Genomic DNA, 15,712 nt, shown 5'->3' on the forward strand with positions numbered 1-15,712 from the left:
TAGATAGCATGGCGGCTTATAAATGACCGAGTGTGTGCTGGAAAAGAACTTAATTGAAAGTACGAACAACGTCATATGCCGTCTGGATACGATGACACAGATTTATTTCACCCGAACTGAAATCTTGGCGCAAAATATACACGGTTTGTCTATATAAGCCCAGTTAAAATATCAAAAATAACTGGGAAGGGAGAGAGGATTTTATTCTTTCATTTTTTATTTAGTAGGTTGTGAATCTATAAAAGTAATCTTAATTCTAAAAAACACATTTTACCTCTTGGGGCATAGCTCCCTGCGGATGAAGGTAACAGACAGCCCGGAACCAATGGTGACAACGATTAGATTCTCATGCGAATCTGACGTAAGAATGACATTGTGTGTGTAATAAGTCGGATTCGGGGCATAAGACCGTAATTTAAATTGTGAAGTAGTTTCTAAACAAAGCGGAGGGCAATTCCAGGCTAGGTTTTTAAAAAGAAAAGATAAAGGTGGGCAGGTAGTTCAATGCATGATCTACTTGATATGTGTCGTACAATCTAGACTTGTCTTTAAAATGTTCCATTTTCGAAATAAGGATAATACTAGTTTTGACATCATTTGTCCATCGTTGTTTTGGAAATGAAGTTAGGTTTTTTCCTCAAAAATAGAGGCTAGCTGTTCCAAAAGAATTACAAATTCATCTTGATCGCCAAACCTTTGGAGATCACAAAACTGGAAGAATTCCATTATTAAACAGATTATCTTTCCTGAGTTCCGACAAATCGTTTTGCCGAGACGCGTTGGTGATCGTAGTTGAATTACAACAGTTATACTCATGAATAATTGCACTAATGTTCAGAACCCACTTTGACATTGATTCATTTAAGACCGACAGAATCCTGATAATTATGTCTGGTTCACAATTAGATTATACAACAGCAGCACCCATGTTAGTTATGAAATTATGTTCTCTTATTCAACCCAGCTATGATAATACACAAAGTCTGAAGAAACAGTACAAGTCCAGGACCCACCTACCCACTTCTGTGAAGTGTTACGTCCCCTAATTGTGCCAGGATCAGCTGGTCTTTGTTTCTAATTATATTTTCGTTCTGAACCATGTCCAAATTCATGAATGTATTTGAACTTGTAAAACACTTCCCGCTTTTCTCCTACATTACATTGTAACACTGTGATTATTTATTAGCTTAAATATTTTTCAAAGTGACATGCTAACTCATTCATACACTTAAAGCGAAACTGTACCTTTATTTTTGAAATACGAAATATGATTACGTCTTCTCACTTGTTGTTCATGTTGGATTAATTTTGTGCGTGTGTGTAAGACAAGGTTGTTGCCTTGTCCCACATTCATTTTGTACAGTCGCAGAAATAAGCGCAATTACCTCCGAGTATTATTTAAAAACCGATATAAAAATAAATCGGCGATGAATCATGACAAATGAGAGCGAGGAGACATGCATAATAACATATTAGCAGCTATATCATGTTAATTATCCGGGCGCATGACTGTGTCAATCACGATCATTTAATACAGCATTATTTCAGACTTTGGTCTGCCAATTGCTAAATTGTATGTCGAAGCCTGCAGTACAGTCCCTGAATAATATCGATTTCAAATGTCACCGTCTTCCGCTGAAATGCCAAATGATTACCGCAAGTAAAATTTGCAAATGCAAAAGTAAAATAAGCCATGCCATATATAGGGGAAAGCTGTTACTGGTTTGAAATATGTTTGTTTGAAAACTAGTCCACGCTCAAGGTCAAGGTCATAAATGGCGGCAGTGATATCTGATCTCGCCGTGACAAGGTGCAATATAAGTGCCGGTTTGCACATTTCTAACGCCGCCCGTTATCGACATTGTTCGCATGCATGTGTTAATTGCATGTCCTTTTCAACCGGTTTGTCCATTGCATTTTGTTGAATAAATAGGTTTCGTGTCATTACATAATAAAACATAATCCAGAGAGGACGCCGAATATCGAATGAGGCAGCTATATTTCTGTGTGGCCTTGTGACCTCCAGATGGTAGATGCTTTATCCAGCGTTTGTAATTCCTATTTTCGGCGAATGAATAGTGATATATTCCGGCTATATTGCGAATGCAAGTACATAATTGAGTCGGGGCCATGGCAAAACAATGGTTGACTGTATGAGCATCGATCCACGCTGTTCGGGGCGTGGTGACGCGCTTTCAGCCAGATAACACATGGTAGTCAGTGAGTATGGTTCATGGTATGGTCTTTTGCAATATAATAATAATAATAATAATAATAATAATAATAATAATAATAATAATAATAATCCCGAAATGATGAGATCTAACCCGACCTGTGAAGATCCGGGTTAGAATAGGTCTTCAGCAACCCATGCTTGCCGTAAAATGCGACTGTGCTTGTCGTAAGAGACGACTGACGGGATCCTTTTCTTTCATATTACTATAGTTCATCTGACAAGGCAGAATTTGAAGGTCCTTAAAGACTTTTGAGTACTATCGTCAAGAAGATATTACTTTGTTCCCTGAAAAGTCTTGGTGACTTGATTGATGCATGTCATCGTATCCTAATTGCGTGGATCGATGCTGATGATGTCAATCACTGGATTATCTGGTCCAGACTCGATTATTTACAGACCGCCGTCATATAGCTGGAATACTGCTGAATTAACGGCGTTAAACGACAAACAAACATCGCTGCTCCTGCTATCAATCATTGGTTTATTTGACAAGCTTAAAATATTATCGTCTTGACATGGTTTGATATTGCCTTGATAAAGGTGTGATATTGTCCCAATTTTCTTTCCCATTAAAGCGGTAAACATATGGCTAATAACACAACAAAGCCATCTAAAAAAGCTAAATTATCAAGACGACACTGAAACATCGATTGATCATGTCTCGAGACATTGAGACCCTGAATGTCACATTAGGTCAACAATAGGCTATCTTGGACGAGGATTGAAGAACCACGTGGTAGAATGTTTACGATAAAATATAACTAAGGTCAGGCATCCTTACTGGGTAGCACCATCCATCAAACCATACGAGACAGACATCGATGTCTCGAGGCGGGACATATACATCCATATATCATGTCAATTTCTTTCAGTTGCGACACGCTCTGCAGACACTCCTGTATGGTGATATATAGGCTGTGTCTAAAACAAGGGTTTTTTAAATTATTAATTTATGAATGAAGATCAGAAGTATGAAAAAGTGATTTGATGTGTAGACTAGTTTCTTAAACTTGAGATATATAAAATTATTCGGTCTTTATAAACGATTGGAATGATTGACTGACATGCGTGTGACATATTCCGTACGTTGGCGTTTTCTTGACAGATGGACTTAAGGGATAAATAGTAATAATCAACCATATACTAGAATAATTAACCATCTTCTGAAGCGAAACCGGGTCGAGTTCGCTACAAACAAGCGCATAGACCGTTGTGCTACCTCTACGCCCGTTTCATATGTTACGAATAGGTTCAGTTTAAAAGACTATCTGCCCTCGACCAGCCTTCTCCAGCACTGCCCCCGCACATACCGCCAACTGATGCATCACCGCACTGACACGGCAATTACTCTAATAGGGTGATTAGTCTTATCACACAAATTAGCCGTGTTGCACGGGCTTGTTCGCCTGTGTGTGACGTAACATCTCGCCTGGCGTGAGACGGTTTGTACACAGTATTTGATTAAGTCGTTTTTCGCACATGCAGTGCGTTTCTCACGTGAGTTCTGCTTACAGACACTGTCCTGTGTCTTGCTCTTTGTGGCACACATTGTGTGTCGACTGTCATACTCTGTCCTCTGTCTGTTGAACACAAGGTTCTGCCTCACACTGTCTGGCGTCAACAACGTTATATCTCTAACGTACAATGCTTTGTCTGTCAAACACAATGCTCTTTTTAACACTATGCTTTGTCTGTCATATACAATGTACTGCCTAACACACTACTTTGGGATCCACAATGGTCTGCCTTACACAATACTCTGTTTGGGATACGCAGTGTACTGCCTAACACAATACTTTATCTGGGATCCACAATGTTCTGTCTTACACAATACTCTGTTTGGGATACACAGTGTACTGCCTAACACAATACTTTGTCTGGGATCCACAATGTTCTGTCTTACACAATACTCTGTTTGGGATACACAGTGTACTGCCTAACACAATACTTTGTCTGGGATCCACAATGTTCCGCCTAACACAATACTTTGTCTGGGATCCACAAAGTTTTGCCTAACACAATACTTTATCTGGGATCCACAATGTTCCGCCTAACACAATACTTTGTCTGGGATCCACAAAGTTTTGCCTAACACAATACTTTATCTGGGATCCACAATGTTCTGCCTAACACAAAACTTTGTCTGGGATCCACAAAGTTTTGCCTAACACAATACTTTATCTGGGATCCACAATGTTCTGCCTAACACAATACTTTGTCTGAGATCCACAATGTTCCGCCTTACACAATACTTTATCTGGGATCCACAATGTTCTGCCTAACACAATACTTTGTCTGAGATCCACAATGTTCCGCCTTACACAATACTTTATCTGGGATCCACAATGTTCTGCCTAACACAATACTTTGTCTGGGATCCACAATGTTCTGCCTAACACAATACTTTGTCTGAGATATACAATGTTCCGCCTTACACAATACTTTATCTGGGATCCACAATGTTCTGCCTAACACAATACTTTGTCTGGGATCCAACGCCTTAGACCCCTGTGCCACCTATGCCCCGTCATCCTAAAAGTCAAGATTGCTAAACACAAACTATGTTCTGCACCCTCCCGCGATGTTCTGTCCGAGATCGTACAGGGTGTGGGGCGAAGGGAGGGTCAAATACTCTGAGAACGGGTGAACTGTAGAAGTAATTGGTTTCATTTTGCGCAGCGACTTCTTTAGGGTCATATACATGTACAATATATTTTTTCAATTCATCTACTTTCAGCTGCTTCTGGTGAAGATTTTGACGCCTGATATTTCTACACAATGCCGGTAATGAAATGTCAAACTATGCATAGTGTTCCGATATCCATCATTGAATAAATTATTTTTCAAAATTAATTCTGATTTTCTGATTTTGACCCTTTGTACAGTTCTTCTTATCTCAAAACACAATAACGTAATCACGTTAGGTTCTCGTGCATATCGCCCGCAGGCGAGAAGCACGTGCATGTACACACAACCAATCTCACAGAACCGTTTCAGAACAATCCCAAAGACTGCGGTGGCTTTTAAATATTACACAATGACATAAGCTAGTCTGCAAATTTATCTGAAAATCTATCGTGCTGTATCGACTCTTTTCATGTTCTGTAATGTTCAGACAAATTTATTGTTGTCATTATCCGTTACCAGTGGCAACCCTGAACAAACTTAATTAACGTTGTTTTATGACGCCATAAATGTCGGGGATCCCTGTCCTTATCTATTTATAAAATCGACAACTGTGTGGTATTTTTTCGTGAATAAGAAACTTGCTGGTGTGGAGTGCACCGCCGTGCAGTTTTGTATGACAACATGAGAGTTGGAGTGAAAAGTATATGTTTTTAACGCCGTAGCAATATTAACGATTTATCGAGTCTGGAGAAGGGAAACCAATGACATGCAGCCCCAAGTCCAACGCAGTCGGGTCATGATGACACGCAAATCACAGGGCTTACCCGCCCGGGCAGATTAAGGCGCCTTGTACGACCTGTAATGTAAGGAGCTATTCTATCCTTGGTCCACAGAGGGTGATTGTTGTTGTTGTCGTCGTCGATGAGTCACAAGATGTGCATGCCGTGGATCCCGGTTATAATAAGCCATCAACCTATGCATGTAAGAGGCAACTTAACGGATCGGGTGGTCAGGCTCGGTGACCTGGTTGATAGTACACCGTTCACCGACGGCGTGGGTCGTTAATTGCTCATAATATCAATCACTGGTTTGTTTCACCACACTATTTACAAGCAGCCATCATATAGCGGCAGAAAACCATATTCACTCGCTCATATTACTCAATTTGGCAGAGCTGTCCCATGATATGCCCCAAGACTAATATATAACAAGACTATAATATATACTAAGTTAGGAGATTTCTAAAAACTGAGTATTAAGTAAACGAGGAACCCTTAAGTCTCTCAATTTCAGAGCTTAAAGAAGGGGGTATGGGGTGTGTGGGGGGGGGGTGGGGGTGGGGTGTGTGTGGGGGGTGGGGAGGGGGGGGGGAGCTACAACTGAGAAGGGTGAGATTGGCATAGGGGGTAAGGTGTGCGTGTGGTGATTGTTTCATAAAGCAATATATGCTCTTGGGTATGCAAGAAACACTACCCGTGCGTGTAGGATCCGACAAAAACGAGGATCAGTTGGTGGAAATGTGTGACCTGGATGAATGTGACCGAGTGTCATTGGTGTGGATCATTGTTCATGGTGTCAGCCTTCGGTTGGTTTTGTCCAGACTCGACTATCCATACACAGGCAGTCGTGATAAGGCTGGATAAGTGCTGACTGCGTCATTGAACTCTCGGGATCTCCTCTCTCACTCAAATTCGTTCTTTGTGAAAGAAAAGAAAAGATACATAGCGGATATTTTATTACTTATCTACTTATCATGTACGTATGCATGAGGGCTTGTGACAGATCGTTGTAAACGAGGTCATTACCGTCGAACTGGTGAGTTTGTCGCGTCCCGCATCAATGATTGAACCAACCAATCACACAGTTTCATTTGCACAGTGTTTTAACTGCCGGGCAAAAATATTACAAACAAGAAATGGTTATTCGATGGTGATGTATTTGGTGGTGATATTATGATAACGTTTGTAATTTTTTGGCTAAATCCAACTGTCAAGTGTTTGCTTTTTCCCGGCAGTTTATGTGTAAGGCTTCTGAGCGTGTGGAATGGTCAGTTCAATTCCTGAAAGAACAAGTGGACCCCCATGTTTATGCATTGGACACACAGAAAATATTAAGGAGTGTCATCTGGGCGCAAAAAAATGGATAGACTCAGGTAAAACTAGTATACATGTATATAGTATCTAAAGAGTGTTGTGCATGATGCAGCGCGCCGTTGCATGCTTCATAAGCAAGCTGACGCCCAACGAGGATAGTTCCTGTGTCGATTTCAAAGCGAAACAGATATCAGAGAGACCCGCCCTTTCACAAGTCATTTATTAATGCATGGATTCAACAAGCTGTTATAATACAACGTGAGTGACAATATACTATATCGGTATGTGGCTTCTGACATGAATAGGGAAATATAAGTATATATAAGTATAAGTAAAAAAGCGGTTAAAAATAAAGTACCACTTCATTCGTATGTGGAATGCTTCTCTTACTTTAGAGCGTGTGAAACTATTTCTTTTCATAAAATCAATGTTTCTCTTTAAAAGTATTACCTTTGATCATTACTAACTGTCTCCTTTTAAAAATTAAATATTATAAAAGCCCGCGGAGCAATAATCACTTACTCCTCCAAATTACAAAGGTACGACTGCACAATGAAATCGACCATGTCACGTCGTTCATATGTCAACACATAGTACGGGTGTCCTAAAATGGAAATGACAGGCGGTTGTCAAATCACAGCATGATTCATTCAAACAGGGTACGGGATATCTGATAGACACATATCCACGTGCAACAAATATCCTATGCCAATTAACTTGGACCTACAGGCCAAATGGATGTGCAAATTGTATTTTATTGTCAACTCACGTGAGTGTCAACGTTTGATATTGTCTGTGACTGTCGATGTTATGTTTGATTGACATTCGTGTAAATCATGTTTCTATTTAACATGTAGATAACACATGTGAAGTGGTCTGTAGCAATTGGTCCCGATTCACACACTGCACGCCGATCCGGCGACACGAATGCCAATAAACTGTTTGGGATGGACTTGGCGCCTATATATATATATATACCGATATGTAAGCGACGCCTGCGGTGCGCATACCAATAAGAGAAGCAGTCAACGCCTGTTGGCTTCTATGCCGATACGTGAAATATGGTTCATGTACAAAATTTACATACATATATATTTAACTGAATCTCAGTGAGGACAAGAGTATTTTTTATCTTTATATTCTTAAAAATACCATTCACGCAAAATATCAGCTCGTCACCCGCAGGTAATAGTATTCTTTATGCAATGCGCAAACATTTTTGGGAGGGGAAGGGGGGGGGGGGGGGGGGGGGGGGGGTGAATGCTGTTTTACACCGCTAGCAGCACTATCTGTGGCCGGTAAATAGTCAATTCTTGGCCACACAAACCATAAAGCAACATCCCAATCATCATTGGTCATTGCATTTGTGTGTTTTTTTTATATTATATGGTTGATATATGTTTGTCGTAAGAGACGACTATCGGGATCGGGTGGTCACGCTAGCTGACTTGGTTGATGCATGTCACCGTATCCCAATTGCGTAGATCGATACTTATGATGTCAATCATTGGATTTTCTGGTCCAGACTCGATTATTTACAGACCGCCGTCATATAGCTGGAATATATATGGTGCGGCGTTAAACAATAAACAAACAAAACCCGATTCATTTGATCGCCTCGAACGACAAGTATAGGTAGTTGGAGACATATTCTAACCGGAAATTCCCCATGGGTAATATATGTTGTGAGATCTTCGGTGATGAGAACTGAGAAACTGTGACGTCTCTTTAGTTGTTATGTATACGTCTACAACGTGACATTCGCATATTGAGAACGTACATACATGCACACAGAACGATTACATTTGACAATATAAATGTCTGATCACGACAAGACATGACAATTTCAAACATCGTGACAATGTAAATATTACAGTCGGAAATGATAATGGATTCCTTTGACCTTGACCTGGATCATGACCACATAACAGCTGTCAAGGTCACACTGATAGTGACCACATATTACATCACGTGTCATGCCGAGTGCAACAATGACACGCCATCTCCAATAGCACTTCAGTCACATCACAGAGAGAGACACACAGAGAGAGAATAATGTTTATTATAGTGTCACATGTTATATACACTTCATACTAAAACACGCACACGAACAGTAAAATATAACATCCGACCAGGTATGGCCTACGAGACACATAGACATAAAAGCAAATTATAACGTCATGATCTGGGTAAGGTAAAATAAGACATATACTAACACAATGTTTAAACTTAAGGTTGGGTAATGAACACGCACGCACACGCACACGCACACGCACACACACACACGCCAGATTACTTATAAAGTCACGCACACTGTCATACACAAACATGTAGGTACCCACACACCCACCCGACACCATACCACGCACACACAGACACACGCACACACACCATACGTACATTATACCCTACACACGCACACCATACGTACATTATAACCACACACACACACACACACACTCACACACACAAACATACACCATAGGTAGATTATATACGCCCCGACCCCCCCCCCCCCCCCCCCCCCCCACACACACACACACACCCACACCCAACACAGGGGTGCATTTATCCTCACCGACACTCAACATAAGCATTACAAGTATAAGAAGAAATACTACTATTCGCAAGCATAATGGCATACATGCAGAAAAGTGCACACAGAATCAAATGAGTGACAAGCGTCTTTGGAACATTTGAGCACAGCCAGGGAATCGAACCAGTTCTTCTCAATCATGACCGGGTACCCTACCCTGTGAGCTACCGCAGCGTATCGGTTTCAACATTACCTTGGCCGTCTCCGTGGTCTAGACTAGAGTATAAAGATGTTACGAGATTAAACGATGGTCCCTTTTACCAAGCCTGGCCCTCGTCATTAGGAGGAAAAACAAATACTTGGCCCCTCGAAGTCAATATTATGTGTCTCACCGGGGTATCACGATCATGTCAAACTGCCGCATGGTATCTGAGTGGGCTTAGCACAACACTAGACTTACATCTAGTCTCTGAAATGAACATATTTAACAAATATAAACAGTTGTTATAATATAGTTATAAAATATACTAGAAGGGGTCAAGAGACTTTTGTTTTCAGAAGATACTGCAGTAATCTTGACTTGCTTGTCGTGATGTAGGCATGTACGTCGCTGTGTAAGTGAAAACATATGCGTACATATATAACATAGTGTTTAGAATCAAGCTTAAGTCTGTTGCTTGGCGTAGGAGGCGACTAACGGGGTCGGGTGGTCTGGTGTAGCTGACTTGGTTGAAGCGTGTCATCGATCCCAATTGCGTTGATCGATGCCCATGATATCAATCACTGGATTGTCTGGTCCAAACTCGATTATTTAAGAACCGCCGTCATATAGCTGGACTATTGCTGCAACAAACCAACCAACCAATCCCCGTTTATCAACATGGTTTGATCGGGGTATTGTTTTATTACTCTTCCTCAGACTCAGTGTTTACGTTGTCCTTTGTGATGACCTTGAACTTTTGAACCAATGACTAGTGTCATTCTTTAAAGAAACAACCTGAGTACTTATATTTTGCTTTATTATTCAACAGTTTTGGCCCTATCACATCAGATAGGGATATTCCATGTAACGATAAAATAGAAATCTATAATTCTGAGAAAATAATTCTAATTCAATAAAAATGTCGAACAAATCGATTGTTTAATAGTAAATGGTAAAAGGGGCACCTTTAATCATCCAGAATGAAATTTGCAATTTGTCGTTATCATTTCCCAACACTACTGAAATATGTCTTGAGGCTAATATACATCCGAGTAAACATCCATATCCGCATCACAATACCAAGGTCCATTTATTCAATCTTCTTTAAGTCCCCCAATCGTCCTGAGGAGTCATTGTGTGGCTTGCACGTGACATTTTTTAACAAAGGCTAGTCATGGTCTCGAGGAGATATAATAATTGTTTCATCTTAAATGACATTTTTACGGTATACAATCTTAATAGGAATATACCAGAGGCATTGCCCGGGGGTGGTGCATCTGTGCGTCCTACTTGCTATTACCCCTCTTCAGTTGTTCGAATTTGATTTTTAACACCCCTTCTGATCGCGGCATTCTGCGCATGCGCTGACAATAAAGCGGGAGCTATGAATGACAATGAACAGGGACCGTCCTCGCCTGGAGGCACAGGCACGTTGTCCCCCTGTGTGCTATTATCAAGTTACCCCCAGGGGACGGGGTGGGGGTGGGGGGTCATGAGATTCGAGTGGAGAGGAGTGGGGTGGTGCAGTAAAACGGTACAGGAGTGTAATTACTGGTATTGTATATGAAGGAATGTGGCCCCATTTAGGTCAGTAATTAAAATTATCTCTGCGCGCACAAAGCAATGGCATGAGTCAGTTGCCTTTATTACCTCTATTTCTTATTGACCTGATTTGATTTGTATAATGCAAGCAAAATTACACAACGTTTGAATGAGACAGTATTTACTAAATGTCACGTTCACATTAATCCTTGACTATAATTACCAGCGAATTATGAAGTGTTTATATTCCTCCACATTCCATGAGATATCTGGGCATATAGGTTGATTTAAACGCCTTGGACGAATACAAGCATTAAATTATGTCAAGCGTGCAAAATGAATATTATCTGCACAAGCAGCCTGATCTATAAAGTGGATTCAAATTTTTATTTCCCTTCACGAGAGTTATCTATCCACACATCTGATAAAGGCGAGCAGGCACTCTGCCGACGAGAATGTATCGTTACCGCGCATTACGTAGGAAATTCCTTGTGCGATGACTCGGCGTCCCGAGCGACCCCATCTTTCCCGCGCTTTTCCCATCTGACATTTCAATAGCAGGAAGTGTTTACACTGTGACAAGCGGCGCTCTTTCAAGGTTTGCCGAGGTCATTGCAACAGCTCAAGTGGGCATGACGAGCTGTTCTGCATGACTGACCGCTTTGCAGGTGAAAACAAAATACTTGCAGCCCTTGACGTAGCAAGACGCGTCTTTAGATCAGCGGAGTTAGCACGGCAGTTGAAACTGACAAGCATGACAGCTCTTGTGAAATCGACATACATTTCTTACACCGGTTAAAGGTAGAGAAGTACAATAAACTTACGATGAGAACACATATCATGACAAGTTCTCACAAAGTATTGAGCTATCTACATCCTCCCGATTGGCTATTTATAACCAAGATATCACTTTACAGAACCAGCTGGGCTGAAAATATCATCCGTTTTCACTGAGCTTTGAATGCTATCTTCATTTCCGATGCTTCTTGATGAACGAAGCCCCACACACACCGGTAATGCCAAATGCCGAGGCCGCCAGATGCCCCGAAATACAACCCCAAGCTCACATGCATCTGGCAATGGACGGCACGAAAAGAATCTACACCATCACTTGTGTTGCCCACACCGATCAAACATTTACGCAGAATGTTGTAAAACCCAGTAAGCTTACCATCCAGTATTACAAACGAGCATGGTGATACTAACATAGCATAACCCTGTTCGCCATTCCAGGTAAACAAGATACATATCTATGTGACGATAACTTATCCACCATGCACGCCTGCGTGACATGCACGTAACCATGTATGTCAATAACGAAAGGAGTATGTGAGTTTATCAATTAATGAAACTAAAACAAACTCATGTAGTACAATTAATATATTTAATTCTTTCTTTTTTCTTTATTTTTGTACAATTTATACAAAATGATCATCTTGTGACATCAAAAATATGTTTCTCCAATGATATATGAATGACAAATAAAAACCCCTAATAGCACATATGAAACAATGCCACGAATTGTATAAAGAATATAAAATGATACGTCCCAAATGCTTGATAACACCACTAAATTGTGAATTATCATTATAAATGCGCATTTAAAAGAGCCAAAAAATAACCAATTTGGAAGCTACACTCTCTCTTTGCAAAATGCAATCAAACTCAAACGACATTGATTTCCACGTGGTCTTAACCATCTGTTAATCAATGTCAAAACAAATTAAAGCGATTTCGTAGCAAACAGTCTTCAATAAATACGCAGAAAAACATAAGCCGTTAATATTTAATTGAAAAAACGAGCACTACTATTTAAAACAATATTGGCTTCGGCGAAAATGAACGAACATATGCTTGAGTGAATTACGCCTTTGTCTTCGTAACCTGTCACCGAATGCGAGCGAGACCACGTGGTTTGGCGGTCACGTGACCTTCGCGTCAGCTGGGAGAGCCCCAACGCAGCCAGAAAGACCACGCGGTCTGGCCCGACCCAACTTTGCATTCAGTGACAATGAGAGACGATTTCTATTGACGGTTGAAAATGAATAGGTTACCTGTAAAATGTGACAGGTATTCACCTGTGTAGCCCCAGGCCTGATAAAGGAAATTTGCACTCGGTACTAATGAAACGATGACAGTTTGATATATACGAATGTTTTGGAGAAAATGCACAAACGTACTGTTGTAAAAAAATGACAACCCATTGGGGACATGCCTATCCCGATTGAAACTCATATAAAAATACAGAAATGCTTTGGTTCAGCCATTGTTTGAAGTCACTGTTTGAGAAGATTAATAATGAATAATTATTACGAAACATAATTATTGCATGTATATTTGACCGTCCCGGCAGTCGTAACTGATTGGATTTTTAGTTTACCAAAAAAAAAATCCCTCTATCCCTCCATACATCCATTTGACCGCAGTACCTCAAGGGAACCTGAACGAATGAACGAATATTGCCACAGTTCCTTAATACACCTCGGGTGTATTCCACAGCGGCGGGTCTTGCATAGAAATTCATCAAAAACTGTATGAACGTCGAAGTGCAGGTAATTTACAGTAAATGTACATGTGTCACACATTGTGTCCACAAATGGCAGTGTTAGCGAACTAGTTTATTTCGTCCCATCAAACCACGCCGCCGACATGTGCTCCCGGCTCACACATGTTGCTTGAATCTGACAGTTTGCACTCAGGGGAGAGAACTCGTCTCTTCCTCTTACTTAGTCTCTTTGTTACCTTCTAATTTCTCAAGTTGTCTCTGTTTCTCCAACTGACTGATGGCAACATCAACAAGCATGTAAAAACACCTGAATATGTCCTCTTTCCCAGCATTGCTTGGGGCAGGGGGAGAGGGGGGTGGGGTGTTGGCGGTATTGTCCCGTGGGTGAGGGTTAAAGTTCATGTGAGGGGCACCTGATGTAGAAAGCCTTGATGTAGGCAATCTGTTCAGATTTTCATGATCCGAGTAATATTCACACGACGATGTTTCGCTGTCGGAAAGGTATCCATCCGTATCCATAGAAACAGGGTATGGGGAAAGATCGGAATCGCGACTGGATGCACTGTCTTCAGAATTGTCAAACTTTCTGTCACTCTCTGTCAGACAGAACTTTCGGTTGTCTTCCTCCTCAGAAAACGACTTTTCTTTATTTTTCCGTGTGATTGTGAACTGTAACGGGTCCATGCCATCCTTCTTAATCATCTCGGGTAAAATCCGCCGTCTGGCATTAATAAACCAGTTGCACACCTGTAACACTGTCAGATTAGCAGCATTTGACAAGTACACCTTTTCCTGATCTGTTGGGTAAGCGTTGTACCTGTGTTCGTACAACCAACCTTTGAGAATACGCACTGACTCTTTCGGTAAATTCCCTCTTCGTTTCTTGGCGGAAGACTCGTAACCCATGTTCGAGTCTTCTCTTTTCCCATCTCCCGAGTCGTAATCGTCACTTAGCCAACCCTTTGAGTTCTTTTCTCGAACTAAAATTTAAAAATATATCGTAAATAAACCTTTCACTTGAATTCATGTACATGAAGCTATAGATTGTAAACTGCTTCACTTACCTGCCATGTGTACACTTCAACCTCGTTGACATTTGAAAGAAATTGCAAACATATTGTCTACAAAAGGTTTGGAGAATTTGAAAATATACTGATATAAATTTAGCCAGATTTACATAGAGACGGATCCAAGTTCACTGTCAAACAGACAAACACATCGGGTTGGACAGTAAACTTGCCCCGCTTATGTTTGAACACAGCTAGGCGTGCCTGACATAAACTGGATCCGACCGTCACTTCTAGCTGTCAAGTGCTGTCAACATGTCCGGCGCTAGTCACACAAATCAAATCAGCTAAAAAGTCAGTTCAAATATTCAAAATATTTACCCTCAGCTAAAGTTGAACAGGTAAGCTCATTTTAATCAGCGCTTAAGCCCAGAAATTACACAAAGGCTTGCGACACGCCGCTAACATTGAAGCCCGAAGACCACGTGCGCCATGACAAGCGAGCCTCGCTACTCGCTCAACAATTTGACATTTGTCGATATTCGCTTCAAAAACAACGGCAGTAGAACCACTTACCTCGCTTGGAGCGCATTTTGTCCATATGGACGCTTTGGAATCCGAAATCCAGCTTGTCGGTTTAGTTTAAACCACTTTTGCAACTGTCAAAGTCTCACAACATGCAGTACGCTCTTCCTCGTTGAAACCACGCGGAGTTCTGGCATGCTATGGGAGTAGAGAATTTTTTGTTTGACAGCTATAGGCCACGTGGCTCATTAGCATCTCGTCGCTGATTGGTCAATGTCACCGGGACAAAGGTCAGGCAACGACGCCAGCTGATGTTTCTCGTTGTTTGACACTGATATGACACTGTAAAACTACAGATATTCTCCCGAAAACCTTCCTCGTATCTCCACACAAGCTATAAATGTATAAAACGGCAAAATCAACCTGTCCTTTAGCCA

The 15,712-nt window shown here is 41.0% G+C and overlaps 1 protein-coding gene across 1 annotated transcript; it reads right to left on the reverse strand.

Moving 5' to 3' along the window:
* Positions 1-12,643: 12,643 nt before the first annotated feature.
* On the reverse strand, positions 12,644-15,480 carry LOC139478553 (homeobox protein TGIF2-like). The gene is made up of 2 exons (XM_071261057.1): positions 15,327-15,480; positions 12,644-14,723 (listed from the first exon to the last, which is right to left on the reverse strand). Exons 1-2 carry the CDS (start codon positions 15,349-15,351, stop codon positions 13,960-13,962), a joined length of 789 nt encoding a protein of 262 aa, XP_071117158.1. The 5' UTR covers positions 15,352-15,480; the 3' UTR covers positions 12,644-13,959.
* Between the last annotated feature and the right edge of the window lie 232 nt (positions 15,481-15,712).

This window comes from Haliotis cracherodii, unplaced genomic scaffold, assembly GCF_022045235.1.
Source record: "Haliotis cracherodii isolate W230 unplaced genomic scaffold, xgHalCrac1.p SCAF_4, whole genome shotgun sequence".
Lineage (NCBI taxonomy): Eukaryota > Metazoa > Mollusca > Gastropoda > Lepetellida > Haliotidae > Haliotis > Haliotis cracherodii.

What these genes read in the sequence shown, in the direction of transcription:
- LOC139478553 (XM_071261057.1), bottom strand. Translation starts at nt 15,351, where the DNA reads ATGGACAAAATGCGCTCCAAGCGAG. An exon ending in CAAAATGCGCTCCAAGCGAG is followed by an intron (nt 14,724 to 15,326) that starts GTAAGTGGTTCT and finishes TTTAAATTTTAG; the next exon opens with TTCGAGAAAAGAACTCAAAG.